This window comes from Hyposmocoma kahamanoa, unplaced genomic scaffold (assembly GCF_003589595.1).
Source record: "Hyposmocoma kahamanoa isolate Upper Pololo Valley unplaced genomic scaffold, ASM358959v1 240, whole genome shotgun sequence".
In the NCBI taxonomy this organism is placed as follows: domain Eukaryota; kingdom Metazoa; phylum Arthropoda; class Insecta; order Lepidoptera; family Cosmopterigidae; genus Hyposmocoma; species Hyposmocoma kahamanoa.
In genome coordinates this window covers 2,139,043-2,153,444 of record NW_020653757.1, presented here as the reverse complement: position 1 = coordinate 2,153,444, position 14,402 = coordinate 2,139,043, and the positions used below count along the sequence as shown (strand labels likewise).

At 40.4% G+C, this 14,402-nt stretch overlaps 2 protein-coding genes across 3 annotated transcripts in view; one reads left to right on the top strand and one right to left on the bottom strand.

Moving 5' to 3' along the window:
* The window catches only part of LOC113228759, a 6,372-nt gene extending 757 nt beyond the window's left edge, over positions 1-5,615 (top strand). The window contains exons 2-4 of the mRNA XM_026462123.1: positions 1,445-1,643; positions 1,864-2,124; positions 5,366-5,615. Coding sequence (XP_026317908.1) covers positions 1,445-1,643; positions 1,864-2,124; positions 5,366-5,436 — 531 coding nt within the window. The 3' untranslated portion in view covers positions 5,437-5,615. The remainder of the gene's footprint in view (positions 1-1,444; positions 1,644-1,863; positions 2,125-5,365) is intronic.
* An 885-nt stretch (positions 5,616-6,500) lies between these two features.
* The window catches only part of LOC113228795, a 62,743-nt gene continuing 54,841 nt past the window's right edge, over positions 6,501-14,402 (bottom strand). For both annotated transcript variants that reach the window (XM_026462179.1, XM_026462180.1), the window contains exons 13-21: positions 11,662-11,759; positions 11,373-11,583; positions 11,160-11,302; positions 10,956-11,096; positions 10,766-10,885; positions 10,539-10,685; positions 10,166-10,459; positions 10,029-10,090; positions 6,501-9,596 (exon numbers count right to left, since the gene is read on the bottom strand). In XM_026462179.1, the coding sequence (XP_026317964.1) occupies positions 9,573-9,596; positions 10,029-10,090; positions 10,166-10,459; positions 10,539-10,685; positions 10,766-10,885; positions 10,956-11,096; positions 11,160-11,302; positions 11,373-11,583; positions 11,662-11,759 (1,240 nt within the window). In that variant the 3' untranslated portion in view covers positions 6,501-9,572. The remainder of the gene's footprint in view (positions 9,597-10,028; positions 10,091-10,165; positions 10,460-10,538; positions 10,686-10,765; positions 10,886-10,955; positions 11,097-11,159; positions 11,303-11,372; positions 11,584-11,661; positions 11,760-14,402) is intronic.

Below are 14,402 nucleotides of genomic sequence, written 5' to 3'. Positions count from 1 at the left end.
CACTCACTCACTCACTCACTCACTCACTCACTCACTCACTCACTCACGCACGCACGCACGCGCACACACACACACACACACACACCCTTGAAGGGTAAGGGTGCTGGTGAAATTACAGCCACATGACATTTGTCAACTAACGTCTCAGCAGCTGCAGCTTACCATCAGGCGCACAACTAGTTCGCCCCGTCGCTTGATATTATAAAAAAAACTTATAACTTTGTTTTAAAAAATTAACTCTTTACTGGCAGCCATATTGAAAAATGGCAAAAAGTAAATTTTGACTGCAAATCGTTATTAAACACCCATAGACAACTTCAAATGCCGATTTTCAAGCGAATTACAGCAAATTTTTATCAACCGCCAAAAAAGTTTGTATGGCAGTCATATTGAAAAATGACTAAAAGTAAATTTTGACCACAAATTATTATTAAACACCCATAGAGACCCCGACATGCCGATTTTTAGTCGAATTAGAGCAAATTTTTGTCTGCCGGCAAAAACGCCTATATGGCGGCCATATTGAAAAATTGGGAAAAACTAATATTAATCACAAATTATTGCCAAGCACTCCTGGGTCTCTAGGCACATGCCAATTTCCACAGTGATCAGTGCAATTTTTTTTCTACCGCCAACGAACGAAATGTGTGGCTTCTAGAAGTGCCGGATAATAATTTGTGCTCGAAATTGGTTTTTCGCCAATTTCAAATATGGCGTACAACAATTTCGAGCACAAATTATTACCCGGCACTTCTAAAAGCCACACATTTCTAGAACTCTCATTCTAGAACACACGTACATTTTCAGCCGAAACAAAGCAAATCTCTTTCAAATGGCAGTCATATTAAAAAATGGCGAAAAAATAACTTTTAGCCCCAAATTATGATTCCTAAAGACGGGGTCTTTAGGAGTCCTTAATCATTCTAATTTTCAGCCAGATTGAAGCACATACTGATGATCTAGTATCGTTGACATCGACCCTCTGTATGGAGTACAGAGGGTCGATATCAACAATGTAGTTCATTCAAGTATGATTTCATCAGGTCGAGGTCTACGGCCCACTACACCATATAGCGAAATGTCCACACTACTTAATTTTTAAAGCAATATCTTGCTTATACTAGGCCTATAATTAGGCTTAAACCTGATCTATTTGGCTGTGCTATAAATTTTTCGAACAACTTTCCAGTTACTTACTGGTTATAAAGTCGAAGAGATTTCAAGCAGAAGATTTCATATGTTCTGCTTGAAGTCTCCTTGAATTGCAGAAATGCCGTTGTGGTTAACGTCGCCCAATGAAAAAGAAACCTTGGTGTCAATTTCCCCATTAGGATAGCAAAAAAACGTGACACTGTATTTCTGTAAAGGTTTTAAATTTTAAAAGATGATTTTAATGAACACTTTCTTAACGGTGTGTATAATTGTAGTATCGGTAAACGCACAGGAGGACGATGACGGATTGGCGTTAGAGTTGGGACAGAGAGACTCGAACGATGACTCGAGTGAAGACAGTGACGAAGTCATAGCGGCAAATGCTAGCGCAGACACGGGCCGCGCTGGCCCTAATGATGGATCACGAATCTCGTTCGTCAAAGACGAAGGAGGCGTTGACAGTAATACTGAAAAGAAAAAGGAAGCTCCGGGTAACACTTACACGACTAAAGATAGTGGAAGCGACGGCAAATATTTCTACCAGACGTACAGAACTACATTCCATATACTACTATAGCTTTTAAACTTCAAAAGTCTTATTGGAATCAAACCATCCTTTAGAGAACTACAGTGCAACTAGGGATACACCAAAAACTTTCAACAAAAACGTTTAAATAGTTCTTCGTGTTTTAACAGTCATCAATATTTCAGGTAACTTGACCCAACCGAAATACATTCCAACGGGTTGGGCAGAACCGAAGAGTAAAGCAAATCCTGGACCAACAAATATCACAACGTCTAAACGCCCAACAACAGAGTCGCCAGCGAAAGGACCCGTGCGATTGCGCAACGTGACGACATCAAGGAATGTGTTCGCGCTTGATGACGGCGATGATGACGACGAACCGCCGTCGCGGCCGCCGCCCGAGTTGCTGGCTAAACGGATCACTGCTAATGAAGACATCATAATGGGTAAGTGAACAGCATTTCAAAAAATGTGAGGAGTACAAAGTACTCCATGAATCTGTCCAATGTAAGGAACTACACTGTGTAATATACATGTATACATAAAGCTTGTACACAACAAGCTTGTTTCAAGTAGATAACCAAATAAAAAGAAAAGAGTGATCTTGTATGAAATGGTATATTTTGGGAGAAAGCGACGCTATACCTTGACTTGCCGCAGGTGTTGTATACATTCTTGTGTTTTGTATTTCAATTTTATCGCGCGCGTCGCGACTGTCATGCGTAGCCATGCTACGGGGGGGCCAGGTGCTCGTACTCGATAAAAAATTCCATCGACTATCGATTGAACATTGGGTACGCTTACGCATTAAATAGCGTAACTAGTTTCTTTTCCAGGTGTGTAAATTATCATTAGTGTTGTTAATGTATCATTAGTGTATTTCTTATTAGTGACTCTAATTAAATAAAACGGTTCCCTTTGAACGTCCATGAATATTAAATTTATAATTCAGATAAGTTATTTTAAATAGGAAATTACAGAGAATACGCCGTCTACTATCTTACCACAGAAACAAGAAAAAAGTGTTAACAAAATTACAGCCATTGACAAAAAAGTCTCCCATAACAATATACATTATAGTAAAACGTCTCAAGTGTCAATACAATAAAAACTTTCAATTAATCGCTACCCTTTGAAATTATTGAAAAAAAAATCTGTATAAAAAAACCATAATCCTCTTAAATAATGTCAATGACTGGGTGTTGATTCTCGAACTATTATTCACTTCGACGGCAGCCGACGCCGACGCCGACTGTCGAAATCTCGACTGCACGCATTACTCACACTCCTTAACTCCGTTCTCGAGGCGGCACCACAATTTGATTTGTTCGATAGCGCAATTGGATGTCTGATAAGTGAATGTAAGAAAGTGTTTAAACCAATGATGCCTCTAAGTTCAGTTCTGTAAAATGTATATAGTTTATTTGCATTTTTTTTTTGTTTTTTGTTGTTTCAGTCTTTATAGCGACTTGGATTTTTGTCTGTTAAGTTACAAATACCAAATAACTGCAGACGTCATGTCCGTCTATTAGCAGCATAAAATATCTATCTAACTGGTATCCTACCCAACTGTGTCTACCCAGTATTGGATTATTTAATACGAACATAATTCGTTCGAAGACTTATCATTACTACGTACATTCTCGCCAAAATTACAGAACCAGTTTTTTTTTTAATATAAGTGACGGGACGAACAAGTCGTGCGCCTGGTGATAAGCGATTCGTCTGTCCATAACAGTTGTAGCGCCAGTCGGAGCTTTAAATCGTAAAGATCTTAGGGGCGCTGCCACTGCGCCCGACACCCTGAGATATAAGTTACCGACACCCTTATAATGGATTAATGGATTTATTTCGAGTGTCATACTTAATTTCGACAAACACTATTTCGACTCGACAGTACTGCAACTACACATTAATTCGACGGAACACTACCTCGACAAAACACATGTTCGACAAGTCACTAGTCCGATAGAACACTGCTTAGAAAACACCACGTATTGGACAGGTCACTGTGCCGACAGAACATGAAATATTTAATATAAATATTTACTGTACTGAAAGACTACTCAGGGACCACTTCGTTCTTGAGCGGAATATCTCATATACATAAACATGTCTGAAAAATAATTAATAACTAGTTAAGCAGTTATTTGTCAATATCATATTCTGTCGGAATAGTGACCTGTCGAATACATGCGTTGTCGAAGTAGTTTTCTGTCCGTGTCAGAACAATAAATACAGAAGAAGTGGTTAGTTAGCGTCTGACGCGTGCCAACATTAGGCGTCGAAAGGCCTACTTGAGCTCAGACCGCCATTTTCGCTTTATATGGTGTGGTTGTGTCATTCTTATGCGCAAATTCTCTAAAATCGCAGAATATGCCTTTGTGCAGTTTTGGAGTGCAAAAATGGTAGCCGCACCAAAAATATTACCCGTAGTAGTATTTCGTATCATCGATCGTCGTAGTCCAGCTACTGGCCGCAAGATAGCGGCCTGTTGAATAAAATTTCAATGAAAAATCAAAACTTGCAATAAAGGTTGATGAACTTATGAACTTTCAACGACTGAGTGAAGTTTAAATTATATTAACAATCCAGACTTTGTGACGTCTTTTTGAATTAGAAAGTATGACCAATCATTATCAAGATTTTGTAGTGTTTATCATTTGTTTGAGTTCATTTTGGCGACGTAGTAGCGTACGAATGTTCGTGTTTTCGAAGCAGTGTTCTGTCAGATCAGTGAGCTGTCGAACATGTGTTTTATCGAAGTAGTGTTCCGTTTAATTAATGTGTAGTCGAAGTAATGATCGTCGAAATTAAGTGTGACACTCTGTCAACGGTTCAGTTAATAACAGTAAGTAAAATAAACTAAGTTGACATTCTAGTGTGTAGTGCGTATCAGTTTCTGCGCGCGTGCGTGCGTGAGTGCGTTTTGTAAGCGAGTGATTTAGAGTGAATGAGTGTGAGTGACAGAGTGTGCGAATGTGTGAATCCAACGATTATAAAACGATTATAAAAATTAAGAAAGAACGATAATAAGGTTTTCAGTTTCAACATAACTATGTTTACAGTCATATCTGCAAAGTTTACAAATTTGAAGTAATAAATATAATTTATTCTATAAATAGCCACTCAATAAACCGAAGAATCCCTGTGCAACGGTACTATTTGCTGAGAAAAGTGGATGAACAAAATGTTTATGGCGTTTATTGATCACTGAAGTTGGGTCAAATTTCATAAGGGACTGTAGTTTAAATCTGTGTGGAGGATAAAGAGTTGGCGAACTGTTAGCACTTCGCAATTTTTGTGAAGGTCATCAGTGGGATACAGGAATGGTAATTTCCAACCCACTTCCGGAACAGCTCTTTAAGTACGTTCTATTACGAGAATGTTAGTTTAGCAACTCCACCCCGACCGGTGATACAATATACGAGCAAAGATTGGCAGATGGCTACATAAACCATTTTGATGATATTAGAGTCAGCAACGTGTCGTACCTTTTTGAATACAAATATCAGTTTTCTGATTCACGAGGAGAGTGCATTAATCAGCGGTTTAAAAGTTTCACTAGTCTAGCTGCAACTTTTATGCGATCACATCAACAACCCGCTTGTCAGGCGAACCACTTACTACAAATCTACCGAGCTTAGAAGGGAACATGCAATAGTTAAGTGAATATTATTTTTCCAGGTGCTCCGGCAATCATCGCAAATTCCTTGCTCCTCTTCGGAGCGCTGTGTTTAAGACAGTTCATGCTATAGTTACAGTTAGGTAGCCAATTAAAAAATGTTTTACTTTTGGTGTATATTATTTGAATTTCATTAAAAATTCCAATGAATAAAGTTTGCGATTATTTAAACCCAGTCTTGTAAAACTTCCCACGATGAAATATAACATTATAACAATAAACTGCCTCCGTGGCCGAACGGTTACCATGCCGGACTGCCACGCAGAGGTCCCAGGTTCGATTCCCGGACCGGGAGAAATATTTGTATGGCCTACATTTATTTCTCTCGTGAGTTTGGGTGTAATTTGTGGTTGTCTACGTGTGTGTCCATGGCACCCGCGACACAGGGCTTCCCTAGTGCGGGGCTATGAGTATAAGCGTTATAAATAATTTAAAAAACTTATATGTACATATATAATATTGTACCAACTTCAGTCCCAAAATAAACATTTGTTAGCATATCAGCGACTTCATACAATAGGAGCAGACAGTTTACATTACGTTGCCATAAAAATATAAGAACTTGAATAAAACTCTTGAATATATTTGTTTGTAACGGTATTTATTTATACCACTAACAATTATACATTGCGGTGTTAAAGCATAAAGGAAGCGATAAAGTACCGCCAGAGCCGCATTAAAGCAACATCGGAATTGTATAATTGTATTGTTTTCCAGTTTTTCGTGGTAATGAATGATATCACGCCAAAGTAGCCATTAAGTCTGCTTCAATTGCAAACATAAATTGTACATTTTCCCTGAATACGTCTCTGGCGACATTGTTTGGTATTTATACATATTTATCACTGTAAATGTAGCAATGTTTTCTTTAACTGGAATCGCTGATTTATATTATTCTACTAAATCGAAAGATAAATACATATTTGTAAAAATTTTAACACACGTTTTGATTACATCTCTAATTTATTTGTAAACAATGTAATATAATATAGGATATAAAATATATATATAAAAGCTCGTGATATATTAATATACGAGTTACGTATCACTGGGGAGAAAATGGAGGGGCTCTTTTTGGTCTACGCCTAGCCTAAGGTACATTTATTTTTGTGGTTTATGTATTTGGGCCTCTGAATAAAGTGGATACAGTAAAACTTAGGGCATTCTATCTTAAGATATTTGTAATGAATTCCCGTGTCCACTAAAAAGCATTTGGACTTATGAAGACCTATCCTATTCTTTATATGTACCCAATACTACATTGAAAACGGGTCAGTGCATTGACTAGTTATGCATTTTTATACTCTTTCATATTGATAAATTCAAGAAACTTCTGCTAGAGGACCTCAAATCCAGAAATGCCAAGGCTGTCACCTGTCTGTGCACAATCCTGGCTGTGAATCTTTCGAACAATAAGAACTGTTATAACTTTTAAAAATGCCCATATAATTTTACTATCTACATCTTTTTGAACACCAAATGCCATGTAAAAATGTTTGTACACCAAAACAAAATGTTGTACCTTGGACAATATGATTGTAAGTATACATAAAGCTGTTATTATACATTCGCTTCGATATACAGGGTGTTAGGTAGCTCAACGGGTCTTTTACATCAGGGGTCCGAAACGTGTTTATCCATTTAGATAAACGTGTAATTGCGCTAGTATTGACTTACCAACGCGGTTGTTCTTGTTTTCAGCAGATTTAATTAAATCCGCAACATGGCTAGTCAAAATCCAACTAGTCAACCTTTGCAAAAACGACTAGTTTTACACTGTTCGTATACACAAAAAAATTAGGTCCAAAAATGCGTTTAAATGAACCACATGTTCCACTTTACTTTTGTATTTTAAAAATAATGAAAGTAGTATTGTCTAAACAGTAGACTTAATTGTGGAAAGAGAGGAACACTACCCAAGCAATGCAAGTAAAACTCTGCCCAATCATCCTAACATCCTGTACAGATGTTAATGTACATTTCCTTAGTCTATATGCAAGGTACTGATGTGGCCACTTGGTATATCTCACGCACATATACATACGTGGTGTATTTAAAAGACATAATCGACAAGACACTGCTACATGTGTAACTACTTAAAATTTGCCCATGTCAACAGGTCTCTTTTAAAGGACACCACATTTCGTAAATTCATATAAATATTTTATTGTAAATCCTTTAAATTTAATACTACGCTGATTTCAGAAATAAAAAATACATATTGTCAATCAATACTTTCGATATTTAATAAGATTTTTGTTTAGTTAACAGATAAATCTTGGAGGAGAGTTTATCGACATTTTCTTACACAAAATAATATATGTATATCTAAACAAAAGGTGGTCATATATTTGCTTAAAACCTTAAAACGAATGTTTATTTACATCGATTTTAACATAAGTAAGAGAAGTTTTTAATGTTTGGAAAAATAAAAATATAATTAATTACACAAAAAAGAGAAATAAAAATACAATTCTTTTACTTACATCACATTATGTTCTTACGTATGGAATAATATAGTTTTTTTTTACACTAAGATTAGCTTCGTACTTACAAAGTGTATTCTTTCTTATCTAAAAACAATTATTACAAAATATACAAGTTTTTCTACAAGTGTTTTAACGAACCTATGGAACAAACGAAACGATACAAATGGTCCTATTGATTATCTTGAAATTAGATTTTCAAAAGTAAAACTCTAAAAACCAATCTCTTTTGTACAATTAAAAAATATCCATTAAAACATTATTTTTGAACATTGCGCGAGTCCCGCTAATTAATTCCCGATAATAATTGTGAACATAAATACCAAATCAAGAAGACTAGTGACCCAAACTTTTTGAATAATTGCCCTAAGAGTAGTTTTTGATAGGTTATTCAGTTCAGGCAAGGGAGGTTACACAAGATTAAAATTAGTAAATAAAAAATGCAGCAAAAAAATTAATTGGGACAATTGACAGAAACATTATGACAAACGTTTAGATCAATATTTTTTTGGAAAAGAAAAGAACTTTTTTTTGTATCGATATTTTAGTCTCCATTCATATAAAACCATGTTTTAATACGTGATTTTTATAACTCATAATTATTAGTTGAATGGATTTCTCGCTATTTTGGTCTCATTTGTATAATTAATTTTATTTAAATAAATCAGGACCAGTATGTTCGATTCGGTTTAAGATTTAAATTTTGGATCAATAAATATATACATAAATAATGTTACAAATAACGAAAAAGAAATCAATATTCAGAACACTGATTCTAACAATTTTCAAAGCTTTCAATTAAACCGGAAAAGTTTATTTTAAATTAAATAAAATAGTTTAAATATTTTACGAGACCATACAAATAGTGACATTACAAATAAAATAAAATTAGCCGATCCGATAAAAAAATGATTATGTTTTCAATTCGATTTTTTTTACATTGACTAATGTCATTTCGTGAGCTAGCCCACTTCAAAAACTTTATCAATAGAACTTGACTATTTTCATTGAAAATTCATTTGACAAATTTACACGAACACTCGAAACAAAAATATACTTACACAATTTTTCCATACGATACGTTTGCGTCCTGCGCTTCTTTATTCAAGTCTTCAAGATCCTCATTTTTTATGTGAAAACGCAACAATATTATGACAAGAACGTAAATAATGGTGCTACAGTATCAACAGAATATTTGTTGGTTTAATTTAATCTTGAAAAGAGTTTTTTTTATTCTAAGGATTCCTCGGATGACTATGGAACCGTAAAATGCTTGGTAGAAAGTTTCATCATTATGCTAACTTTTTTTTATTGAAAGTATTATTTCACTCAAAGAAATAAGTGTACTAAATTAAATAATGAATTCTGAAAAAGTTTTAACATTTGTTCACACATGACGGCGATTAAAAATTGTCAATTCATGCTCAGCTGTGGCACAATCGAAATCAATCGAATCAAACGAGCGTCATCTACAACCTATATAAGGTTGCTTTTTTGTTGTCAAATGGTGGTCCATAGCGATTCATTTAGATGGTTTTTTTTTTACACTTCATATTCCACGATTCAGCCTCAAAGTATCCTTTAAAATTTGTACAATGGCCATTTAAAATGAATATACGTTTGCAAATTTAGACAGGTCGGTTAGTATCAAGTAATATTATCGTCGCCCTTACTCGCCGCGAGGTGACAGTATTGACTTAGTCGACGTTTTCTTGCTAATTAATCAACCTCCATTGCTCGGTTGGTCCTGGAATTGAAAAAAAAAATATTAGTTTCGCTCGCGTATATAATATTGACGTGTTGAAGAATCCGGCGTCGCAGCTAAGTAAGTTTTCAGCGTCGCCGGGTTACGCGGGACTACTAATTACGTAATTGCAATATCGACTGTACGGTGCAATATCGTACATTGTGTTTATGCGGCATTTTACGTATTCATGCGACATTTAGTTATAATTTATATTTAGTTCACAATCAGCCATCGCGCAGTGTACTCATATGTATCAAATGTATCTTTATTAGTTGTAAATCAAAACTAATAAACATTCTTAACAGTTATAATACTATCATTTATAAGTGTATGGAGCACCGTACATCGACTTTCACGTTCGGAGAAATAAAATTTCACTCCAATAGGCGGACTTCTCGCAACGACGGGATCCGGAATGCGGGCGCGGCTCACCTGTATCGACGTCGGGTCCACGCCCTCTTTCGAGTAGGAGATGTCGTTCGGCGCGGGGTACCCTGCAACAGAGGGCGCGATGAGGGGCCGAGGGCCGAGGGCGGGGCCGCGGGGTGCGGGCGGCGGCGGGGCGGTACCTGCGTGGTGGCGGCGCAGCGCGTCGTTGGCGTCCCGCAGCGCGGCCAGCTCGGTGCGCAGCGCGCGCCGCTCGCGCTCCAGCTGCGGCAGCGCGGCCAGCAGCCGGCCCAGCGCCACCTGCAGGCCGCTGCAGGCGCCCGCCAGCCGCGTGGCCAGCGCCGCGGCGCCGGGCGACTCCAGCGCCGGGTCCTCCAGGTCCGCGGCCGAGGCCAGGTCGGGCAGCGTGTCGTACGACAGCTCCTTGTCGAGCGCCGCCTCGGGCGACTCGGCGGCCGGCCCGTCGTCGCCGCTCGCTGCGAAATGGAGACGTTTTGTCCAACGAGTCGGCCGCGGGCGGGCGAGGTTCGCTCTCGACGCGTTCCGAGCGCTCACCGTCGGCGTCGCAGTCGATCCCGGGCGGCGCGTCGGCCCGCCGGCGGCAGGCCCCGCAGCGGCCGCTCTGCCGGCTGGCGCGGCCGGCCACGCACGCGGCCTCGCTGACGCTGAGCGCGCGCGTCAGCGTCTCCGTCAGCTGGTTGGCTGCGCAAAGGTCAAGGTTGTCGCCTCCGCCGCGGGCGCTCTCGGGCGCCCTCGGGCGGCTTCGGGCGGAGGCCACGTACCTTGCGCCTGCGCCGCCAGGAGCAGCTGGTGCATGTCCGGCGCCGCGGCCTCGGGCGCCGCGTCGTCGTCCGCGCTGTCGCCGCGCGACAGGCGCGAGGCGCGCAGCTCGCCGCACACGTCTGCAAGCAGCGGCGGTCAGGCGGGCGGGCGGGGCGTCCGCGCGGGCGGGGCGCGGCCCTCGGCACTCACCCACTTGGCCCAGCGTGTCGGCCACGGCCAGGTCCGCCATGTGCGCGAAGGAGTCGGGCGCCAGGCCCAGCAGCTCGGCCACCAGCGCCGTCTTGGAGCGCAGCGCGCGCGCGATGCTCTCGTCCAGGCGGCGCAGGCGCTCTGCGGCCGAGAGGGGGTGAGCGGGGGCGAGCGGGCGGGGCGGGCGGCGGGGGCGGCTCTCACCTTGCGGCGCCAGCGCCGTGAGCGCCGTGCGCGCCAGCTCGTCGGCGGGCGCGGGCTGCACCCGCAGCGCGCGCGCGTCCAGCAGCGGCGCGGGCCCGTCGGCGCCGTGCGTGGTGATGCGGCCCACCGTCGGCCGCCGCGGCCTGCGCAAGCGACACGTCACGCGCCGGCCGACGCCCGACGAGGCCTCGCCCCGACCTCCCGCGCACTCACTTGTGCTTCTCCTCCCGGTCGCGCTCGTCCCTGTCGACGGACCGCCGGTCCTCGTCCCGCTCCCGCTCCGCGGCCTTCTCGGGCCCCTTCTCCCGCTCGTCCTCGCCGGACGCCCGGTCCTTGTCGCCGCCGCGCTCGGCCTCGTCGTCGGGGCCGGCGCTCGACGTCGACTTCTCGGACGCGTCGGACGGGTTCCGCGACACGTTGATGCCTGCGGGCCGAGCGAAGCGATGACGCGGCCGCGGGGGCGACGGGGCCGTTCCCGCGGCGGAGCGCCGCGAGCGCTCACCCGAGTCGTCCTGCGAGCGGCTGGGCGCGTGGTGCGGCACCAGGCTGGGCCGCAGCTCCGGCTTGGCCAGGGGCAGCGTGCTCATGTGACGAACCCACCTACGGCAAAACACCGCGTTACTCTTACGCTACTCCGTTTAACGCAACAAAGTTACTTACTATGTATACAGTACTTCCCTCGACCGTAAAATGCAATCGATATCTAATAGTAGTTTATGTGACTGTTACTTATTGAAAGACACTAAAATACGACAGACGAATTTCATAAAAACATCTCACGAGTGTTTTAATGCCTAATTATGTACAATTACATACACTACTATGACTACACACATATCATAAGCTCTCTGTGATGTGTTCAGGACTCGCATGTGACAACTAGCGAAATAGCGGCAAATAAAAACTTGTCTCACGCATGTCACACAACCTTAGAGGAAAGGAGCTGCCCTAACTACAGAATCAACGTGCATATAACCAAAATTTGAAAGTTACAAATGGCGGATTTCTTTAGCGTTGTACTTATAATCTATCGATTCATTATCGACATGCAAATGTTCTTGGCTAGTTATTTGATAAAATGTTCGTGACTATGGAAACTAAAGGACATGTTACGTTGACATATATAAATCAGACGTTATATGTATATGATGCATTTCGACGTTGAAAACATAAACATGTTATTTGTCTTTGTTAAACTCTTGCGTGCCGTCTTAAGTCAAAAGAGATAGCATTACATTGGTCTGTGTCAAACACGGGTATCGAAAATACGTAACGTCATGTTAAATGCCAACCGTGTCCATTTCGCAATACACGAGGTACATGATACGGTTGTCAAAGGGAAGTACATCAAATGTCAAAACAAATGTTTTTCCAAGTGTTTTATTGAATTATTTGCATGTATTGTAATAAAATGGACAAAACTATTGACAGTGAAAACAATTTTAAGTATTAATAAAAATTCGTCGCTGCAGCATTACGGGATGTGGCATTTGAAAAAGCGAAGATCGACCGAAGTAACACTGTACAGGCATGGTGTTATTTTCTGTCTATAAATCACACAAAAGCCCAAAAATCTCATGTGATTAGACATATTTAAGTAGTTCATTCATAAATCTTGCCATATTTTGCTTTGGTTTCTTCAGATTGCCTGTTTGTTTGTATATTTTGATGATTGTTGTTAACGATTATTTTGAGATAGTGTTGTTCTTGGAAGCGTACATATTATCGATATTCTGTTATTAAAACAATTCACTACGAGGTTTTTGTCGTTGTATTATTATTATTTTTATTATTTCAAGTTTTCCTACAAATGAAAAAATTAAGAAAGAATGGTTGAAAATCATAGGACCGCTGAATATAAACGTTGGATCAAAGACCATCTTTATTTATTCGTTTCATTTTGAAGAGTCAAATTTTAACATAACTTTGAATGTAACTAGATTACATGACAATGCAATTCCATCATTACGTTTATTGGTTAATAATTTTATATTTAATTTAGATTAAACAAGACTCGTTTACTAGGCATTCTCAGTTCCTGAAAACAAAATTATCCACTCGTTTCCGATTTTTTCCCACTGACAACTCGTAACTACTAAAAATTCTTATTTTATAAAGCCAGCAATACAAAGACCATATTGGTCTAACGTTGCCGGGTGAAGGCCAATACCAAAGTATAGACAGCCTATTTGCCTTGCCTTGCCATCGTTCGGTGTCACTCGCCTAGCTGACCGAGTGAAGGCGAGCGCTAACGTGTATAGAGCTCGTTTGACATGGCTTGTCAAAACTCGCAATAGCTCGTGACTACTTGTCTCACTTCGGAGAAGTGTCGATTTTTCTGCACAAACCAAAGGCGCTCGACCAATAGTAGTCAATTGACGATTATTTCAATTGAAGATTGAAGGTTAGAGTTGAGATCAAATCAAATTGTTTTGTTTTTCAGAGATGTTCGAAATTTGAATGTAATAATAACAACGAATCCGTTGTTATTAAGAAGCAATAATAACATTTTCACAGATAAGAAATTTGTCCTAACAAAACAGTTTACTTTTTTGCTGGTCATAATTTGCGGTTTTAAAACACATAATTAATACAAAATTTATGATATGTGTGTATAGATAAACATTACTTTGTTATCAATCGCCGACAACAAACTCGAACGAAAGCCAAACAAACACTACAAAACAAAAACCAAATAATAGAAGTGTCCCGTGACCGGCTGAGTACCACTGATATTTCAACCAATCAAAGGGCAGTAGAGCGTTTATTGAGTAGCGTCATATTTGATATTTCATGTTTTTTCATTTTAATTTTTTGCCATATACTTACGCCTTTGTACGTGCTATTCAACATTTTGAGATAATGTTTAATAAAAGAATTACATAATTTCACAAATATAATGATATTACTCTGTTCAGGAACACGTTCAAGGAGACTCTTTCAGAAAAAATTCCTTCGATCTGGCCGGATTCGAACCGACGTCTTCTAGCATACCGTGATAGACGCTATACCAACTAAGCCACGGAACAAACCGGCGGACCTCACAGATTATTCTATGTGCTTGTTGTCATGTCTTTGTATTTAGTTTTTCAACGATTTTTCAGTCGTAGCGTCATCTATGATAAATCTATGATATTCCGTCGCCCAGTTAGATACCTTTACAGCTACCAGCCCCAGCGAGAGATGTCGCTATTCACTATATTTTTAAATTTGTATTGAATTGATATTTAATAAATTTGTTTT